The following is a 15497-nucleotide window of genomic DNA, read 5'->3' as shown; positions in this document are numbered from 1 at the left end:
TCGCGTATGTGTACTTTCAACCAGCACTTCCATAGCAACTGTGGACCAGCCCACGTTCAGCCAAGTTTCCAGAAGGAAGAAACTGCCTGGGCCCAGGGACCCGTTTTCTGGTGGCTTCCTCACACGTGGCTATCCTGGGTGGCCGATGGGTGCTCTCATCCCAGATGAAGCCACGGGGGTCCCCCGCATGGCATCGCCGGCCAGGGCCAGGGCCAGGGCCAGGAGCAGAGCCGGCCAGGCAAGTCATTTCAAGGCCAGATGTAGAAAAGAGAGCTTCAGTAGGTGGTCAGTAATTAAATTCACTTAATCTTCTGGCATCAAAAGGATAGAACGCCTTTATGGACTCCCCAGAGGGGGACAAAAATTCCCCCAAGGGTCTCACATTCTAGGAGGGGACCCAGCCACGGGGACAAATCAGGATGCGAAGATGAGTTGTGGGGAGGAGGGCAGACGGGCTTCGAGGAAAGGGCTCTTGGACCTTTGAGTTGTGCTTCATTCAAAAACGAGCTGGGTTTTGGAAGATGAGTGAGCGTTTATACCGGGGAAAGAGGGAAGGACGGCGCTCCAGGGGGAAGCGCCCTGCACCCGGCTGTGGGGCTTCAGGGAGTCGGGGTGATGGGTCAGGCTGCCAGGAGGGCGTGACACTGCTCAGGAGCCAGGCGGGACCGCTGGGTTTACAGCAGCCGCCAGGTGGACGGCAGTGGAGCTGGCCAGTGACAGAGCGTCATGCTCTGTGCGCTGCTTCTCCTGTCCGGCATCCTGGGTGCCACCCTGGCCGGCTCCACCTCTGGCCCTGAGGAACGTGCAAGGGCTCGGCGGCGCGGTATCGGGCTGCAGGTGGCACCGAGGTGCGGGTCCGTGGGGCAGCGAGGCTGCCGTCTGGAGCTAGCCCACTGCCAAGTCCCCGCCCTGCGCCGCGTGCCTGGACGAGGCGGCCGCTGCCAGCAATGGACTGAACCCCGAGGCCATGGAGACGGATCCCGGCTGTGGTGATAAAGACTCCCAGCCGGGAGTCTTCGGCCAAGTGCAAGGGGATGGTGGACGCCCACGGCCCGACCGTCCCGAGCGTGCTCGGTGGAGCCCCGGGCAGCGCCCCGGCACAGGCGTGTGCCAGCCGCTGCGGAGGCTCCCGGCCAGCCCGGGACCACCCTCCGAGGAGGACGCATCCGAGGAGGTAGTCCCATTCGTGGCCAGCGGGCCCCTCAGCTTCCGACCGCCACGGATTCCTGTGAGCAGTGTGCCAGGACTGTGTCTGGCCGGTCACCCGGCCCCAGGATGCCGTTGGGCCCAACCTGTCCACCCTGGTGGAGGTGACCACAGGGGAGCAGGGCAAGTCCCTGGGGCCGGGCCTGACTCTCCTTTGCGAGAACCACATCTGCCAGTCCTTTGCCCCTCCCGAGCAGCCCCGAGGCTCAGGACGCCAAATGAGATGTGCAGGAAGGAGGGCTTCCGTGAGGAGCGAAGGAACGGGCCCGCTTGGCTCACGTGGCTGCTGTGGACGGGGTCCCTTCGCTGGAGCTGGCGTCGCCGAGGAAGACGGGTGAGGTCCAGATGAAGGCGGGCGTGCCCTGGGAAGTGCGTCTGCCGGTGGTCCAGAAGCTGGACCAGCGGCTGGAATCCAACAGCAGCAAGGTCACCATCGGCCACGCCCTGGAGCGTGTGTGCTCGGTGCTACCCGCGCCCGTGGTCCAGAAGTGCGTCAACTTGCTGGACGCCTACAGCCCTTCCTCGGTGGAGCTCCTGACCAGAGGCACCCCAGAGAAGCTGTGCACGTGCATGCGGCCGTGCGGCACGCGGAGGCGGGCCTGGGCGGCCCACGAGGGTCCTACGACGCTGCCACCGCCCCCGCTGGGAGAGGAGCACCGGGGCAGCTTCCGCAGGGGATGCAAGCGGCTGCTTGGCGTGTCCGCCCACAACCCGGGGCAGTAGAGCGCCAAGCACCGCACCCTGAGGGCCTTCAAGGCGTCTGCAGCACCCTGCCGCTGCCCCTCACGGTACAGTGCGACCACCGCGTAACCGATTACCGGCCCGTGCTCATCGAGACCCTCAGGGAAGCGATGGACCCCACGGCCCTGTGCACGAAGACGGCCTACCGCGCTCCCACGGCAGCGCTGCCGGGCGCCGACCGGAGCCTCCTGGCACCGAGCTTCCGGTGCAAGAGCCAGGAGGCAGCCGAGACGTGCGGCTCCGCGGAGCGCTGCCAGAGCCACGCGTGGAAAGAGGCGCCCTCCCACGCCCGAGAGCACGCGTGACCACGGCCGCCCGAGACCCGGCGCCGGCCAGCACCCCCCGGCCCCTGGGAGGCCCTCACCTCCCCGAATCCCACAGGAACTCTACAAGGTGGACTGGAGCAAGCTGACCGCGCTGCCGCCGCCCAGCACACTGCCCCGACTCTCCTTCGCTGTGCTGTGCTCTAAGTAGGGAGAGGAAAATGTGACATGTACGAGCCCACGGGGACAGCCCAGGGGGTCAGCTGATGGCAGGCAGGTCCCTCCACCCGTGGAGCCTCGGTTTTCTAATCTGTAGGATAGGGGTGATCACACCTGTCTCATGGGATGCTGAGGCAGACCAGTAGAGGAGATGTCCAGGAGCTTCTTCCCCCCCAAAACCAGTATCCATCAGTCTGCCGGGGCCAACAAGACCCAGCTCAGTGGTCCCCAGCAGAATCTGGCTGTGCAGGTATTCAATAAACTGCAAGCTTCCTCCAAATGGCACTGGCTGTGTTTTCATTCTCATGAAGCCCTGGTCCACGAGCTGCTGCAGCGCCGCCTCTTTCTGGCCTCGCCCAGGCGTCTCCTCCCCCAGGAAGCCTTCCTGAGGCTCTCGGCCCGGTTTAGGCGCCCACTGTGGTTTCCCCTCATGCCATATTGTCATCATCGGTCCCCCTCAGCGCACTGTGAGCCCCTCCGGGGTGGCCACGGGGCGTGACCCCTACTGTGTCTCACGCCCAGCACAGGGCTAGCACACAGTAGGTGCTGAAACATTCGTGGGACACACACACGAGTGTTTCAGTTGAGGCCTGGCCTGGAGAGGCCCAGTGGTCACTTTCAGATGAATGCCTCTGGAGGAAGAGGGGTGCCCGGGCCTGGCTTAAGAGACCTGAGCGGGCGCTCTTTTCTGAGAAGGCACACCGGAGCTCTTAGGTAAATCTCCTGGGCCCCAGCCATCGCCCCAGGAAGACAGGTGCTCTCGGCCTGAGTTTCCAGACTCAATGCTGGTGCTTGTTGGCTGGGGCTGGGCCCACTGGTCCACTGGTCAGCCCTGTCCAAGTCCAAGAGGAAGACCCCGTCCAAGACGGAGACCGTACTGGCCCGCTGACCTCAGGGCCCGGACATGGGCAGGAGAAGGCAGCTCATGCCAGGTTCCCAAACATGGATGCCTTGTGATGGAGGGACTTGGAAACTGCCGGACTGCGAATGGATCACATCTCCGGGAACAGCCCTAGAGGCTGTTGGTCCGCTGGCGCGTGTCGCCTCCCTGGGACAGGATGGGACCGCAGCCCCTCCTCTGGCCTGGCTGGGGGACCCCTGCTGACGGTTGTACGGCAGATCTCAGCCTCCTGGGACATCACTGGCCACACGTGGCGGCCTGTGAGAGCCCAGGAGGGGTGAGCACCACGTCTCACAGGTGCCCCATCCATGCAGAGCTGAGATGCCATCCCACCTCCGTCCCCCCAACCCAGAGCGACCGGAAGTGGGCAGTCAGGGCAGGGTCTCCACACGCCCCTCCGTCTGCCCGCCCCACACCCAGGTCTGGGAACCATCTGCTCCCACCAACGCACTTTTCAGAGCTGTGACCGCACATAAGCCCGGCCATACACCCGGGCATGCTGGTCATCCAAGGACGGTGACCACCGATCACCTACCGAGGGCTTCCCACCTGCCCCTGCGGGGCACTGCCCCGAGAGCTCTGCCTGGCTCCACTCCTCACCCTCCACAACCACCTTGAGGGAGGCACCATTATCACCCCGTTTCACAGAGGTGGAAACAGGGACCAGAGAGGTTCAGTAACTGGCCCAAGGTCACACAGCCAGTAGGCAATGAAGCCAGGAGGCCTGCCCAGGCAGGAGCAGGCTCCAGGGCCTGTGTTCCTGACCCTCACACGCGCTGGTGGAGTTCAAGGCCTGACTCCACCAGTCCATGGCCTCTGCCTCCGTTTCCCATCCCTGAACGGATGCTCCCACCTCCAGGGTCCTCAGCAGGACCAGTGACAATGCAGGAGAAGGGTCGGCTTGATGGATGCACCGCCAAGGATGGGGGCTTTAAAACCTCTTCCTCCCACTGGGCACGTCTTTCTGCGTTTCTAGGTTGCCTCTTAAAATGTGTTTCACTGTTTTCTTTTTGCAAATCCTCCTAAGACGCACTGAGACTTCTCGATCGGATACGGCTGATTTATTTTCCCCGAATGAGCATCTTAGCCGCTCTCTGCTCTTTTCTTATCGTTTCCCTCATCAAATTTCCTTTCGATTGGAAAGCTGGGGGCCGGGTAAATTAGCTGATTGCTGCTGCTGAGGCCGTGAGAGCGAGCGCGCAGGGGCGCCGGGATGCCTGGCCGCGGGGAGCCCGCCAAGGTCTCTGCCGGGCGGATGGAGGGCACCAGGGGAGTACTCGCTCAGCCTGGGCACTCGTGACCTCACCATCACCCCCAGACCTCTAGGCACGGCGCGTGTTGTAGGCGTGTGTCTGTGCACACACTCACGTTTGCACAGACGGTTTGTGCAGAGCCCCGAGTCAGGGCCGGGCCAGCCCCATCTCAGCACACCCCGGGGGGGCGGGGGGAGCAGGCCAGCCCTTCATGCTCCTCCCTCTGCCTCAATCTCCTTGTCTGGGAAATGGCCCCAGCAACCCCCAAAACGAATCCGGGCAGTGGAAGTGCGTCACAAGCCAGCCCCCTGGCCCGCTGGGACCAGTGCAGTAGACACCACCAACCCGGGTCTTGCTTCCTCCATGGCTCCGCCTCCCCCCACCTGTCCTCATCCTCATCTCAGTGACCCAGGCCTCTGCGAGGGTCCCTCCTTCCTGCGGACCTCCGTCCCCATGTCACCTCCCAGTGAGGTCGGGTCCGGTCTGGTCCCCAGCTCGACACTTCCTAGCCCTGCTGGCAGCCCAGCTTCTACCTTAGCTGTTACCACCCTGGGACCGCCTGTTGATTTCACTTGCCTATCTCGTCTGCGTTTTGTCTCCCCTCGGGCAACATGACCCCCGTGGGGCAGGGATTTTCGTCTCAGTGGTCCTCTATGTGTTCCCCTCTCCCAAGACAGAGCCACCTAGGAACCGGGCCCTGCGTTTGTCGGGTGAATTAATGAACGCTACGTGACCACCATCTTCGGCCTAGACCTCCTTCTGCCCTGCCCTTTCTGGGCAGGGACCACCAGGGCTGAGCCTCTCCATGAAGTCAGGTGGTCCTGAAAAGGCCCAGCCATGGCCAGACCCCTCAGGTATAAAATACGGACAGTCCATCCTTCAATTACCGAAAGTGAATCAGTTCTACTCAATCCCAGCTGCCTTTCCAGGGACGCTATGAAAACAAGAGCATCCTCCATGGCCTGGGGGAGGCCATGGCCAGATGGGCTGCATCCCAAGGACCCACGGCTGACAGCTGGCCCGGGCCCGGGTGTGCGCAGGAGCTTTCTTCCTTCCCAAGCAGCCCTCCAAGCAGAGCCCCGGGTGAGCGTGCCCTCGCCTCTCTGCCAGCATCCGTACTCATCTCCAGCGTGACGGTCACTGTCAAAGGCTGCTGGGTCCCTGAATCCGGGCACTCTCCAGCTCCTGGACCACCTTCCCACCTTCCCACCCCACTGCTATCCCCACCTGTCCTCACTTAGACGCTCTGGCCCATCCCACCCCCGCAGGAGCTCAGGGGTGGTGACAGATGGTGGGCCAGGACCAGAGGCTACCCTGGACTTGAGTCACTGTTAGTTTTGCTTCGCTCCCTGCCGGGTTCGAACGCTGCTAAGGGAGGGATGTTACAGACGCCCAGCCCAGCAGGCTCAAATCTCTGTGGCCCAGAAAGGGATGGGGTTTTATCTGGGCCCCGCCATGGGGTTCAGGCCCCAAGCTTAAGCTTCGATCGCATTTAGGGTCTGGCTCCGATGCCGGGGCTGGGGTGAGAAACAGCTGCATCCGATCAGTCAAAGACCCGCAGGGGCCTGAGTGCCCCGCTCCACACACACGAGGATTTGCTCTTCCCTTCCCAAGAGGCCCCCGACACTGACACAGTTGCCCGTGACACTACCCTGGAGACCCAGTCTGTGCCAGAACTCGCCTCAGGATAGCCAGGACTCTCCAAACCCAGGCTCTTCTGTAGAGGCCGTGCTGGTGGCAGGCAGCATCCGTCACGCCAGGCCCAGAAATAGCCCCATTTCCCCCATCTCCTATCACCATGGAGACCTCCCTTGTCCGGACGGCCCAGCTTCCGTGGACCAACCCCGCCACCCTGGGAAGGCTGCCCTCATCACCCCGTTGCTCTGAAACCCCCCAGGTTCACCGTGTCCCCACTGTCATTGGGGCTGGGCCTGATTTAGCACAATGGGACATTTCTGGAACAGTCATGGAGTCTCTGGGGCCACTCGGCAGAGCAGAGAGAGCGCAGGCTGTGCAGAGTGGCCCGTTCAAGCCTGGCTTCACCACTCACTGCTGTGTGACCTTGGGCAAGTTCCTTAACAAGTCTGAGCCTCAGTTCCCCTGTGCATACAACTTGTATACTAAAGGTACCCCTCCCGTGGCACCTGCTGGAGGATTTATCGAGGTACCACGTCGGAGCCGGGCACACATGGCTGCAGACGCCCGTGTTACCCCATCGAGTTATGACACCAACCCCCGCCCGAGCCGAACGTTTGCAAGCTCCTGCAGCTAGGAGAACACTGGAACTCGGGCCAAGGCACGCCGCCCAGAGGGAAACCCGGGCCCGAGTTCACCAAGTTGGCCTTAGAGAATCTGTTGGTCAGATGTCCTGGCCACTCCCAGAAATCCGTTCTGCTGAGTCAAGTCTAAATGCTGAGGTTGGCTGGGAGATTCTGACAGACACAGGAATGGTGGGTAGTGGGTAAAGAGAGAGAGGAAGTGAAGGAGACAGAGAGACAAAGAAGGAATCTTCCCGTCCCCGTGAAGTAGCCTGTTCTCCCTCCAGAAAGTGGTATCTGCAACACTTTGAAAACATATGCTTGATAACGGACCCCCAAGGGCCTCGCCCAGGTCAGCCATGTGTGCCGGGAAGGTCCTTTCCAGAGGAGACCCCGGTGGCAAGGCCCGCACAGCCCGCCCAGCTCTCTGCTGGCTCGGGGCCGCCCACCGGCCGGCCCCAGGATCCAAGCACGCGCTCGCTGGCCGTGGGAAAAGATGCCCCGGGAATAGCAGGGCCGACGCTGAGACCTCTCCCCGAGATAAGCTGGGCCCCGGTCCCCAGCCGCAGCTCCTCAACCACCTTCCCGGGTCTGCAGCCAGACAAGCGAGGCGCTTCCTGCTGAGGGGTAAAAGCTGCAGCTCTGAAAACCACCACGCTATCCCGTCCTGGGTCCCGCGGGGCAAGGGCAGGGCTGCCCCACTGTGGACCCGGCCTGTGGGCCCGACTCCCGGGACCGGACCACCGCTCCTCTGTACCTCAGTTTCCCTTCCGTAACCGGAAGAGGTTGGATGAGATGGGGACAGAGCACAGACACCCCAGGGCCGGCGGGGGGCGGGGGGCGGGTGGACAGCGGCCGAAGCTAGGCCCCTGGGAGGACGCGGCCCATTTCTCCAGAGGTCAGAACACCAGGCTGCCTGTGGGAGAGCTCGAAATTCTTAAAGACTGAAAGCTCCAGAGTCTTATTTTAAAGGCCTCTTCTGGCCAAAGCAAACATGCCTGAAGAGGAGGCCTGGCCCATAGGGCCCCAGCACGTGACCTCCACAGGCCGAGAATCTCCTGCTGGAATTCAGCCCCCGGGCCTCCTGACAACCCCTTGACGCTCAGAAGCCCTGCCTGTTTCCTTCTTTTTTTTAATTGAAGTAGAGTTGATTTACAATGTGTTTAATCTCTGCTGTACAGCAAAGTGTCTCAGCTATGCACATATAGACATTCTTTTTCTAATATATTCTTTTCCATTATATTCGATATCCAGCCTGTTTCTTTCTGATTCCTCATCCAGCCCCTGAAGGCGCTGGAACCCCTCTGGTGTCAGGTTGCTGATGGGAGGGGATTATGTTTCATGGAGCCATTTATTTAGGACAATGGGAGTGATCACAAAAGAAGGGAAAGCTTCATCCTCCCAAAGCAGTTTCTCGGGTCGACCTTCCCAGGGGAGGGGCTAGATTAGGAAACCAGGGACAGAAGAAAGGGAGAGAGGGGCCTTCCAGGGGCTCTCTTACCTAAATGTCACAGGGATGGGATGGAGGAGCTATGTACGTCGCCCAAGGCCACTCTGGCCAGTACTGGGGGTGCCCACACTGTCACTCCACAGCCGTCCAGGGACAGGCATTGGGGGCACCCAGCAAAACTGAAAACACAAGGCTCCAGTATCACCCTGCTGGTTGCAGGCAATGTTAGCTTAGCAGAACCTGATGCTCTGGAATGTGACGCAACGAAGAAAGCAGAAGAAGGGTCACAGCGGGCCTTGGAATCCTCCACGCAGGGCTCCACCCTCACCTGTGCCCCCAGCCCCCAGGCTCCTGGGCTCAGCCCGCACAGGGCCAAGGTCAGGGGCAGGCCGGGGTCTGTTCCACCCTCCTGCTGATCCCACAGCCCACGTGGGCCAGAGAGCGCCCCCCCAGCTGTCCCCAGAGCCAGCACCTGCACCTTCCGGAGGCGGGAAGCATAGGGGCTGTGGTCTGAGGTCACTTACACCCCGACTCCGGCACTGGCTGTGACGCGCACTGGCCGGTGACGTTCCTGGGACAGGCGGGAGCCACTTACCAGCTCTCGTGTGCGCCCCTCAGGGACGACGAAGCAGCGGCCCCTTGCCCTGCTTCTCCTGCTGAGACCCTCCTGGGAAAAGCCATCACCCACAGGGGCTGAGAGCCAAGGAGCTGCCAGGAGCCAGCCCCGCCGGGGTGAGGAAGGGGGCAGCCAGGAGCGGGGGCTGCTACAGACGTGCTGGGGGACTCTGGGCAAAGCCGCTGGAGCGCTCTCTTTCCCCACCTAGTTCCGAGGGCTGTGCAGACCCGGGTTCTACAGCCAAGAGGCAGCCTCAGCCTCCACACTGGGCAGACAGAGGCAGTGAAGCCAAGAGAGGGAAAGGGACATCTCGGGGAACCATGGCACTCAGGCCAGGATCACCCAGGAGCTCCCCAATCCCTTCTGCCCTTGGCACTCCTGCTGGCAGAGGGTTTTCTGAAGAGGGGTGCGATTATTACCCCATTGTTCAGAAGAGGAACCAGAGGCAGGGTCCAGTCCCCACCACCTTCTCCTCACACACAGCTGGGAAAATGTGAGGCACCAGGGTTACTGGCCAGGGCGAGGGGGACCAAGGTTCCCCAGAAAAGCCAGCAACATCCCGTCTGCTCAGCTGGGACAGCAGCATCCTCCCAGCCAGCAGTAATGGTAGACCTACAGACTCCCAGAAGGCTGGAGAGGTCCAGAATCTTCCTAAATGACAGTGTGCTGGTGCCAGCTCACACCAGCTCACATCAGGACCACCAGCTCACACCAGCACCACCAGCTCACACCAGCTCACACCAGCACTACCAGCTCACACCAGCTCACACCAGCACCACCAGATCACACCGGCTCACACCAGCACCACCAGCTCCACCAGCACCACCAGCTCACACCAGCTCCGCCAGCACCACCAGCTCACACCAGCTCACACCAGCACCACCAGCTCACACCAGTGAACCAGAGCTGACGGAGCTCATCTCCTCCCAAGGCTGTGTTCAGTGACTTCCTCATGGAAGCCTGAAATCGAGCATGGTGGGTAAATTTACACCATGGACACCAGCAAGAACTCACATTAGGTGGATTTTTGTTTTGTTTTGATTTTTGTCTTCCTGGAGTGATGCCTGTTAAACATTTACCACGGTTCCTAAAGCTCCAGAATTCAAGAACCGAAGCCAGCCTCACGCCCCTGAGATACCTGCCAGGCCTCTCCAGCCTTCCTGGCCGCTGACTCTGCCCGACACTGGGCGAGCGTGGGCACCGGCCCCAGGCCCAAGGCAGACCTGCCCCTCCCCACCTAGAGCAGCTCCCACACCAGCCTAACAGAATGGCCAGTCTCTCTGCTTTCAACTCCACGGGTGCACCTCCTGTGTGCCAGGCACTGTTCTAGGCACTGGGACACATGCGTGAACCACACAGGCAAGGCTGCTACTCCCTGAAGGCTGCCGCCTGATGGGGGCAGACAGACAAGCCATCAATGACAAAATAATACCAACGTTTGGAAATGGAAATTTCATTAAAATAATATCATCACAAATAATGCACTGAAACCCTGAGAGATTATGGTAAGTGCAACGCAGAGAAAAGAGCGTGGAGTAACAGCATCTAACGGGAAGAGCTACTTAAGAGAGGGCTGTCAGGGACGGTGGCTCTGAGCAGGTGACACTGAGCTAACATCTGGCTAATGGGAGCCTGCTACGTCCAGGGAAGGGTTTCCAGGAGAGCGATGAGCTGGGGCTAAGGCTGGGGAGCGGGAGAGCGGGGCGGGAAGGCGGGTGTGGCTGGAGTGAGTACCAGGGCGACGGGAGAAGTGACCCAAGAGGTAAGAGGCATTCCTTGGGGATCCCCGTGGGATGCAGGGAGAGGCTGCAAGGACCTCTAGGTGTGATGGAAAGCCGTGGGTCGGTGATCAGCTGGGCAGCGATGGATCCCCTTTGCTCTGTGAAGTTCACTTTGGTGGCGGGTGGACCCTAAGGGGGAAGGGAAGGAGTAGGGGGACCCGAGCAGTGGCGGGGGCAGGTGTCCAGGTGCTGGAGGTGCCATGGGGACGGAGGGGGCAGGTGTCCGGGTTCGGGATATATCCTGGAGGAAGAGCCAACAGGGTTTGCTGGTGGCTTCGACGGGGAGGAGATTTCAGGAGGATGTGAGTCTGAGAAAGACTGTACAGAATGGGCCGAGTCCTAACACATCCTAGTCCTAACATACAAAGGGCCTGGGGCAGGAGCACGGATGGGGGTTGGGGGCCACCCACTTCTCCCCCCACCCAGCTCTGTCCTGCACTGCGAGGGACCTCGGGCACGTGTGTGGACCGCAGCCCGAGCTTCCCCTCCACATCCACACACAGCCACTGCAGCCCCCTTCCCTCAGGAGGGCCAGGGGAGGGGCCTGCCCTGGCGGCGGAAGGGGGCGGGGCCTCCACTCTCCCAGGGCTGCAGGCTCTGGCTGCAAGGTCCCCTTGCCCCGTGGGACCCTCATCCTGTGGGAGGGTGTGGCCCGGGGAGGCCCCGAGAAGGGTGCTCTGAAATGAAGGGGGCCCTGGCCGCCAGGTCTAGTGGGGGGACTAGAGGTGGCACAGTCCACGGCGACGAGGAGGTGCAGGGCTGAGCGCAGGTCGTGGGATGGGGGGCAATGGAGTTCGGTTCAGACACGTGGAACCAAGGTCGCCTGTCTGATCAACCTGCACAGTTTGGTGGGCTCCGTCTCCGAAACGAGGCGTGCAGGAAAAATGATGGAAGGCGCCATCGACCAGGTTGGTCCTTCGTTTCACAAGTGGGGTCGGGGGTCAGTGAAGGCAGTGAGTGGCTGAAGGTCACACGGAGGGAGAGAGCGACCTTTGGGTCCACCCCTCTGCCTCTGGCCGCCCTCTCCCGCAAGCCAGCCCTGCCCTCTGGATGTCCTTCTCACAGGCGGCAGGCAGGACTCAGGTCGTGATCTCACCTGCACAAATACCCAGGGGACTGGAGGAGGCCAAAGTGGAGACAGACTCAAAGTGAGGCCTCAGCAGTCGTCCAGCGGAGAGATGGTGATGGCACGGACGAGTGGGGGACAAAAGAGATGGTGACAGAGCCTCCGGACCCCTCGAGAGCCATGGTAGCGGCTAGTCACCCCACTAGCCCCAGGACCTGGTGGGCAGAGATGCTGGGCCGGTGGCTTTGGAGACCACATTCACTGCACAAAGGGACTGTCAACTACAAATTGGCACTCGCCACGGGCACTTGCCACCTCTACAAGGACTAAACTCTGTGCTGTGGCAGCTGCAGACTTTCAACACCCGCTGAAAGGAGCTCAGGGTGGAGAGCAGGAAGGAGGCCCTCTGTGCTCTGGGAAAACTGGCAGAGCAGGTCTTCAGAGAGTTAGATATTCTCAGGAGATGATTTTATGAGCCCAGTTCTTGTATCTCCTCATATCTAGAAAAGCACTAAATTCCTTCATCCAAACCAGTTTTTCTTACTTGTTTTAAACTAGATAAGTTCTTAGGTTAATCATTAGGTATATTTCTTTCTTCCACCTTTAATTTGATTTTTGTTTTTATACGTACCGTCAGCTACAAATTGGCACTTGCCATCTACCTCTACAAAGATTAAATCAGGTGCCATGGCAGCTTCTGACCTTGAACACTCCCTGAAAGGAATTCAGGGTGGAGGTCAGGAAGGAGGCCCTCTGTGCTCTGGGAAAACTGGCGGAACAGGTCTTCAGATAGATATTTTCAGGAGCTGATTTTATGAGCCCGATTCTTACATCTCCTCATATCTAGAAAAGCACTAAATTCCTTCATGGTGACGTCTATTCCTCATGACTAGCAGAAACATTCTGCAAAAAATATGTGCTTGATTGCATCTATCCCCCCTTCACCAAAATCACAGATATACTGACCTTCCCCCCTCCCTCTCTGGAGCAGTTCCTCAGAGCTCTCTGAGACGCTGTCTCCCGGGCTACAGTCCTCATTTTGCCCCAGATAAAACGGAAGTCGCAAGCCTCACGTTGCGCTTTTTTTTAAAGTCGACAGGACTCAGGCCTGATTCAGTGACACCCTCTCCACACTGCCTCAGCCAAGGGCAACAGCGCTGCTTCAGAAAGGACAATGATGACATGACAGCCAACGCTTCCTAGGAGCCAGGCACTGGGTTACATATTTTCCATCCATTACCGCACTGGACCCATTTTACAGAGGGGGTAACCTGGGCTCAGAGAGGGGAAGTGACTTTCCCAAGGCCACACAGCTAATAAGACAGAGCCAGGAGGAACTCATCTCGAGCCTGAAAGCCTGGGCTTTAGCACCTCTCGTGCAGTCTTCAGGGGAGAGAAAGCTGCAGAGAAGCTGTGAGAACAGGGCGTCTCTCGGGAAATGTGTGACATGGTGGCGCAGGGCAGGGGCTGTTCCCTCTGACACACCACCGAGCCCAGAGCTCTCTGGGTGCCTGCAGCCAGCATCCTGCATGGGGACTCAGGCAGAATTTCAACTTCACATACCGTGTAGGCCAGGGAAGGAGCAAAGCAGTGGCAAGGCCCCCAGTCTCCAAGGAACTGGGAACCAGGCCCGGGGCTCTGTGTCCAAGGAGGAAGCAAAGCCTAGCAGAAGTGATGGCAAACATCCGCTGGGCACCCTGGGCACGGGGCCCGCCTCTCCCACGGCAGCGTGCAGCTCGGTGCCAAGCCGCGGACCCACTTAAGCTCTGTTTGGCATCGTGCATGCCATGCGGGCTCTGGCTGGCGGCGTATGACAGATGGGGTCTGAGAAGAGGCCCCAGGATCACTCCTGAACCCCACCAACCCCCCTGGCGGATGCTGGGCGCTGTGATCTCAGAGGGCACTGTTTCCCTAGCACCCGGGCCTGCCGCCTCCTCCCCAACAAGGCGTACACATCTTTCCTGACACTCACCCCCTCCCCCCATGTCTGAGGTCACCCAGTCCACATGGGGGCCTCCACCACAGAAAGGCCCCCCGGGATGGAACCCCAGATCCTAGCTCTGCCTTCTGGACCCCCCAGCACTGCCCACTTCCTGGGCCCCAGGACAGCACTTGGTAGTCTGGAAACAGCCATCATGCCCTCTTTAAACCTTCTCGTTTCCAGACCAAGCCCCCCTGTTGCCAAAAATGGCCTGCATGCATGCCCCTTTGAGATGGCCCTCCCCTCCAGAGATGGAGTTATTTCCCTAATCCTTGAACGGAAGCTGGTCTTGCCCCTGCTTGGGTCAATACAACGTGCGGAAGCGATGTCATATGAGATTCAAGCCCAGGCCTGCAGCCCCATGTATTTCCCTTCTTTCTCAAATCTCTGTCCAGCTGCCATGTGTGCAAGCCAGGGCCAGCATGCTGGAGGACAAGAAGGGCAAGTGGACCAGTAGACCCTCTGCCCCAAGCACTGGCCAGTGAAGCCCCAGAAGCAGAGCTGCCTGGAGGACAGGCTGCAGACACACGAGGGAGCCTGGCCGAGAACAGAAGCCCCACCAGGTTCACCCACCCACACTGTCCAACCACAGAAGCATAAGCCAAATGGACGGTTGTTATTTTAAGCCACTAATGTGGGGGGCCGGTCGTTACGCAGCAAAAGCTAACCCATATACGTCACCAGCCCTGCTCCGTCAGTGGTTTGTCCTGCAGAGGGCACGGCTTCCAGCTCCCTCAGGGTCTGAGCTAGACATCTTTGAGATGTGATGTCATTTTTAGAAGGTCCCCTGCAGAGTGGAGACCATGGCCTCTACTGGCCTCCACACACCTGCCTCCCTGCTAGCACCAGCTGGCACAGTGTCCCTCCCGCCCTGTTTCTCCAATTCTCCCCACCCTCCCCCATTCCAGGACTTGGCACGGGTGGTCCGAATCTCCCCCAGCTGCTCGCTCACTTGGGTTCAACCCAAAGTCTCAGTTGGATGCTGCTTCCTCCAGGAAGCCCGTCTAACCTCTGATCTAGCGTCGCTCCCCTCCTCTGCACCCCACACACTTCCTCTGTGACAGACAGCATCCTGGCCAGCTGTCCGCCTCCCCCTCGAATGGAAGCCCCGGGAGGGCAGGGGCCAGGTGTCTCCTGGAACTCTGAGTGTTCCAGGTCTAGGAGAGAACCCGGAGCGAGTAAGTGTCCAGAAAAACTAGCTGAGGGAAGGGGGGGCGCATGGAGAGGAGGCACGGGTGACAATGTCTTAGGTTGGTAAGGGCTTCGGGCTGACGGCACCTAGTAGGTGCTTCACAATCAGGTCTGCTTGTGTGAAACCAGTCTGGAAACTCAACCTCATTCGGGATCCTTCCAACCCTCCGTGGGCTTTTTCCCGTACGTTCCCGTGTCATCAGCTGCAGATGCGCCAGCACCAGAGCCCCTTGAGGGGCCGCTCCCCCGATCTTCTCCCACGGGCCCGGGGGGACCCTCGCTGACCCTCCCACCCAAGGCAACAGGGCAGTCCTCGACCCACTCCCCATGGACCTGAGCAAGGCCCTCCCCCTCCCAACCCTACAGCACTGGCATCGGCCCGAGCGCCGGGACTAGATGTCCAGAGTGGAGACGTAGGCAAAGGGTCACTCCCGGCAAGGGCAGCTTCCTGGAGAAGCGCCCCCCAGTAACCGCCGCCCCGCTCTGCAGAGCTGGGGGAGGGAACAGACCCATCTTACAGGTGAGCCGCTTGCCTGAGGTCAATCATAAAGGGCAAGAGCTGGGAACTCCA

General features: G+C 60.3%; 1 protein-coding gene across 1 annotated transcript; it reads left to right on the top strand.

The window, feature by feature from the left end:
• Nucleotides 1–726: 726 nt before the first annotated feature.
• PSAPL1 (prosaposin like 1) lies at nucleotides 727–2252 on the top strand. The gene is given in 8 exon segments (XM_024119493.1): nucleotides 727–863; nucleotides 865–978; nucleotides 980–1101; nucleotides 1104–1230; nucleotides 1232–1404; nucleotides 1407–1457; nucleotides 1460–1963; nucleotides 1966–2252. Coding segments are annotated over 8 exon segments (1515 nt in total).
• The last annotated feature ends 13245 nt before the right edge of the window (nucleotides 2253–15497 follow it).

The sequence above is a fragment of the Physeter macrocephalus genome, chromosome 7 (genome assembly GCF_002837175.3).
Source record: "Physeter macrocephalus isolate SW-GA chromosome 7, ASM283717v5, whole genome shotgun sequence".
Taxonomy (NCBI): domain Eukaryota; kingdom Metazoa; phylum Chordata; class Mammalia; order Artiodactyla; family Physeteridae; genus Physeter; species Physeter macrocephalus.
This window is presented reverse-complemented; position numbering and strand designations above follow the sequence as displayed.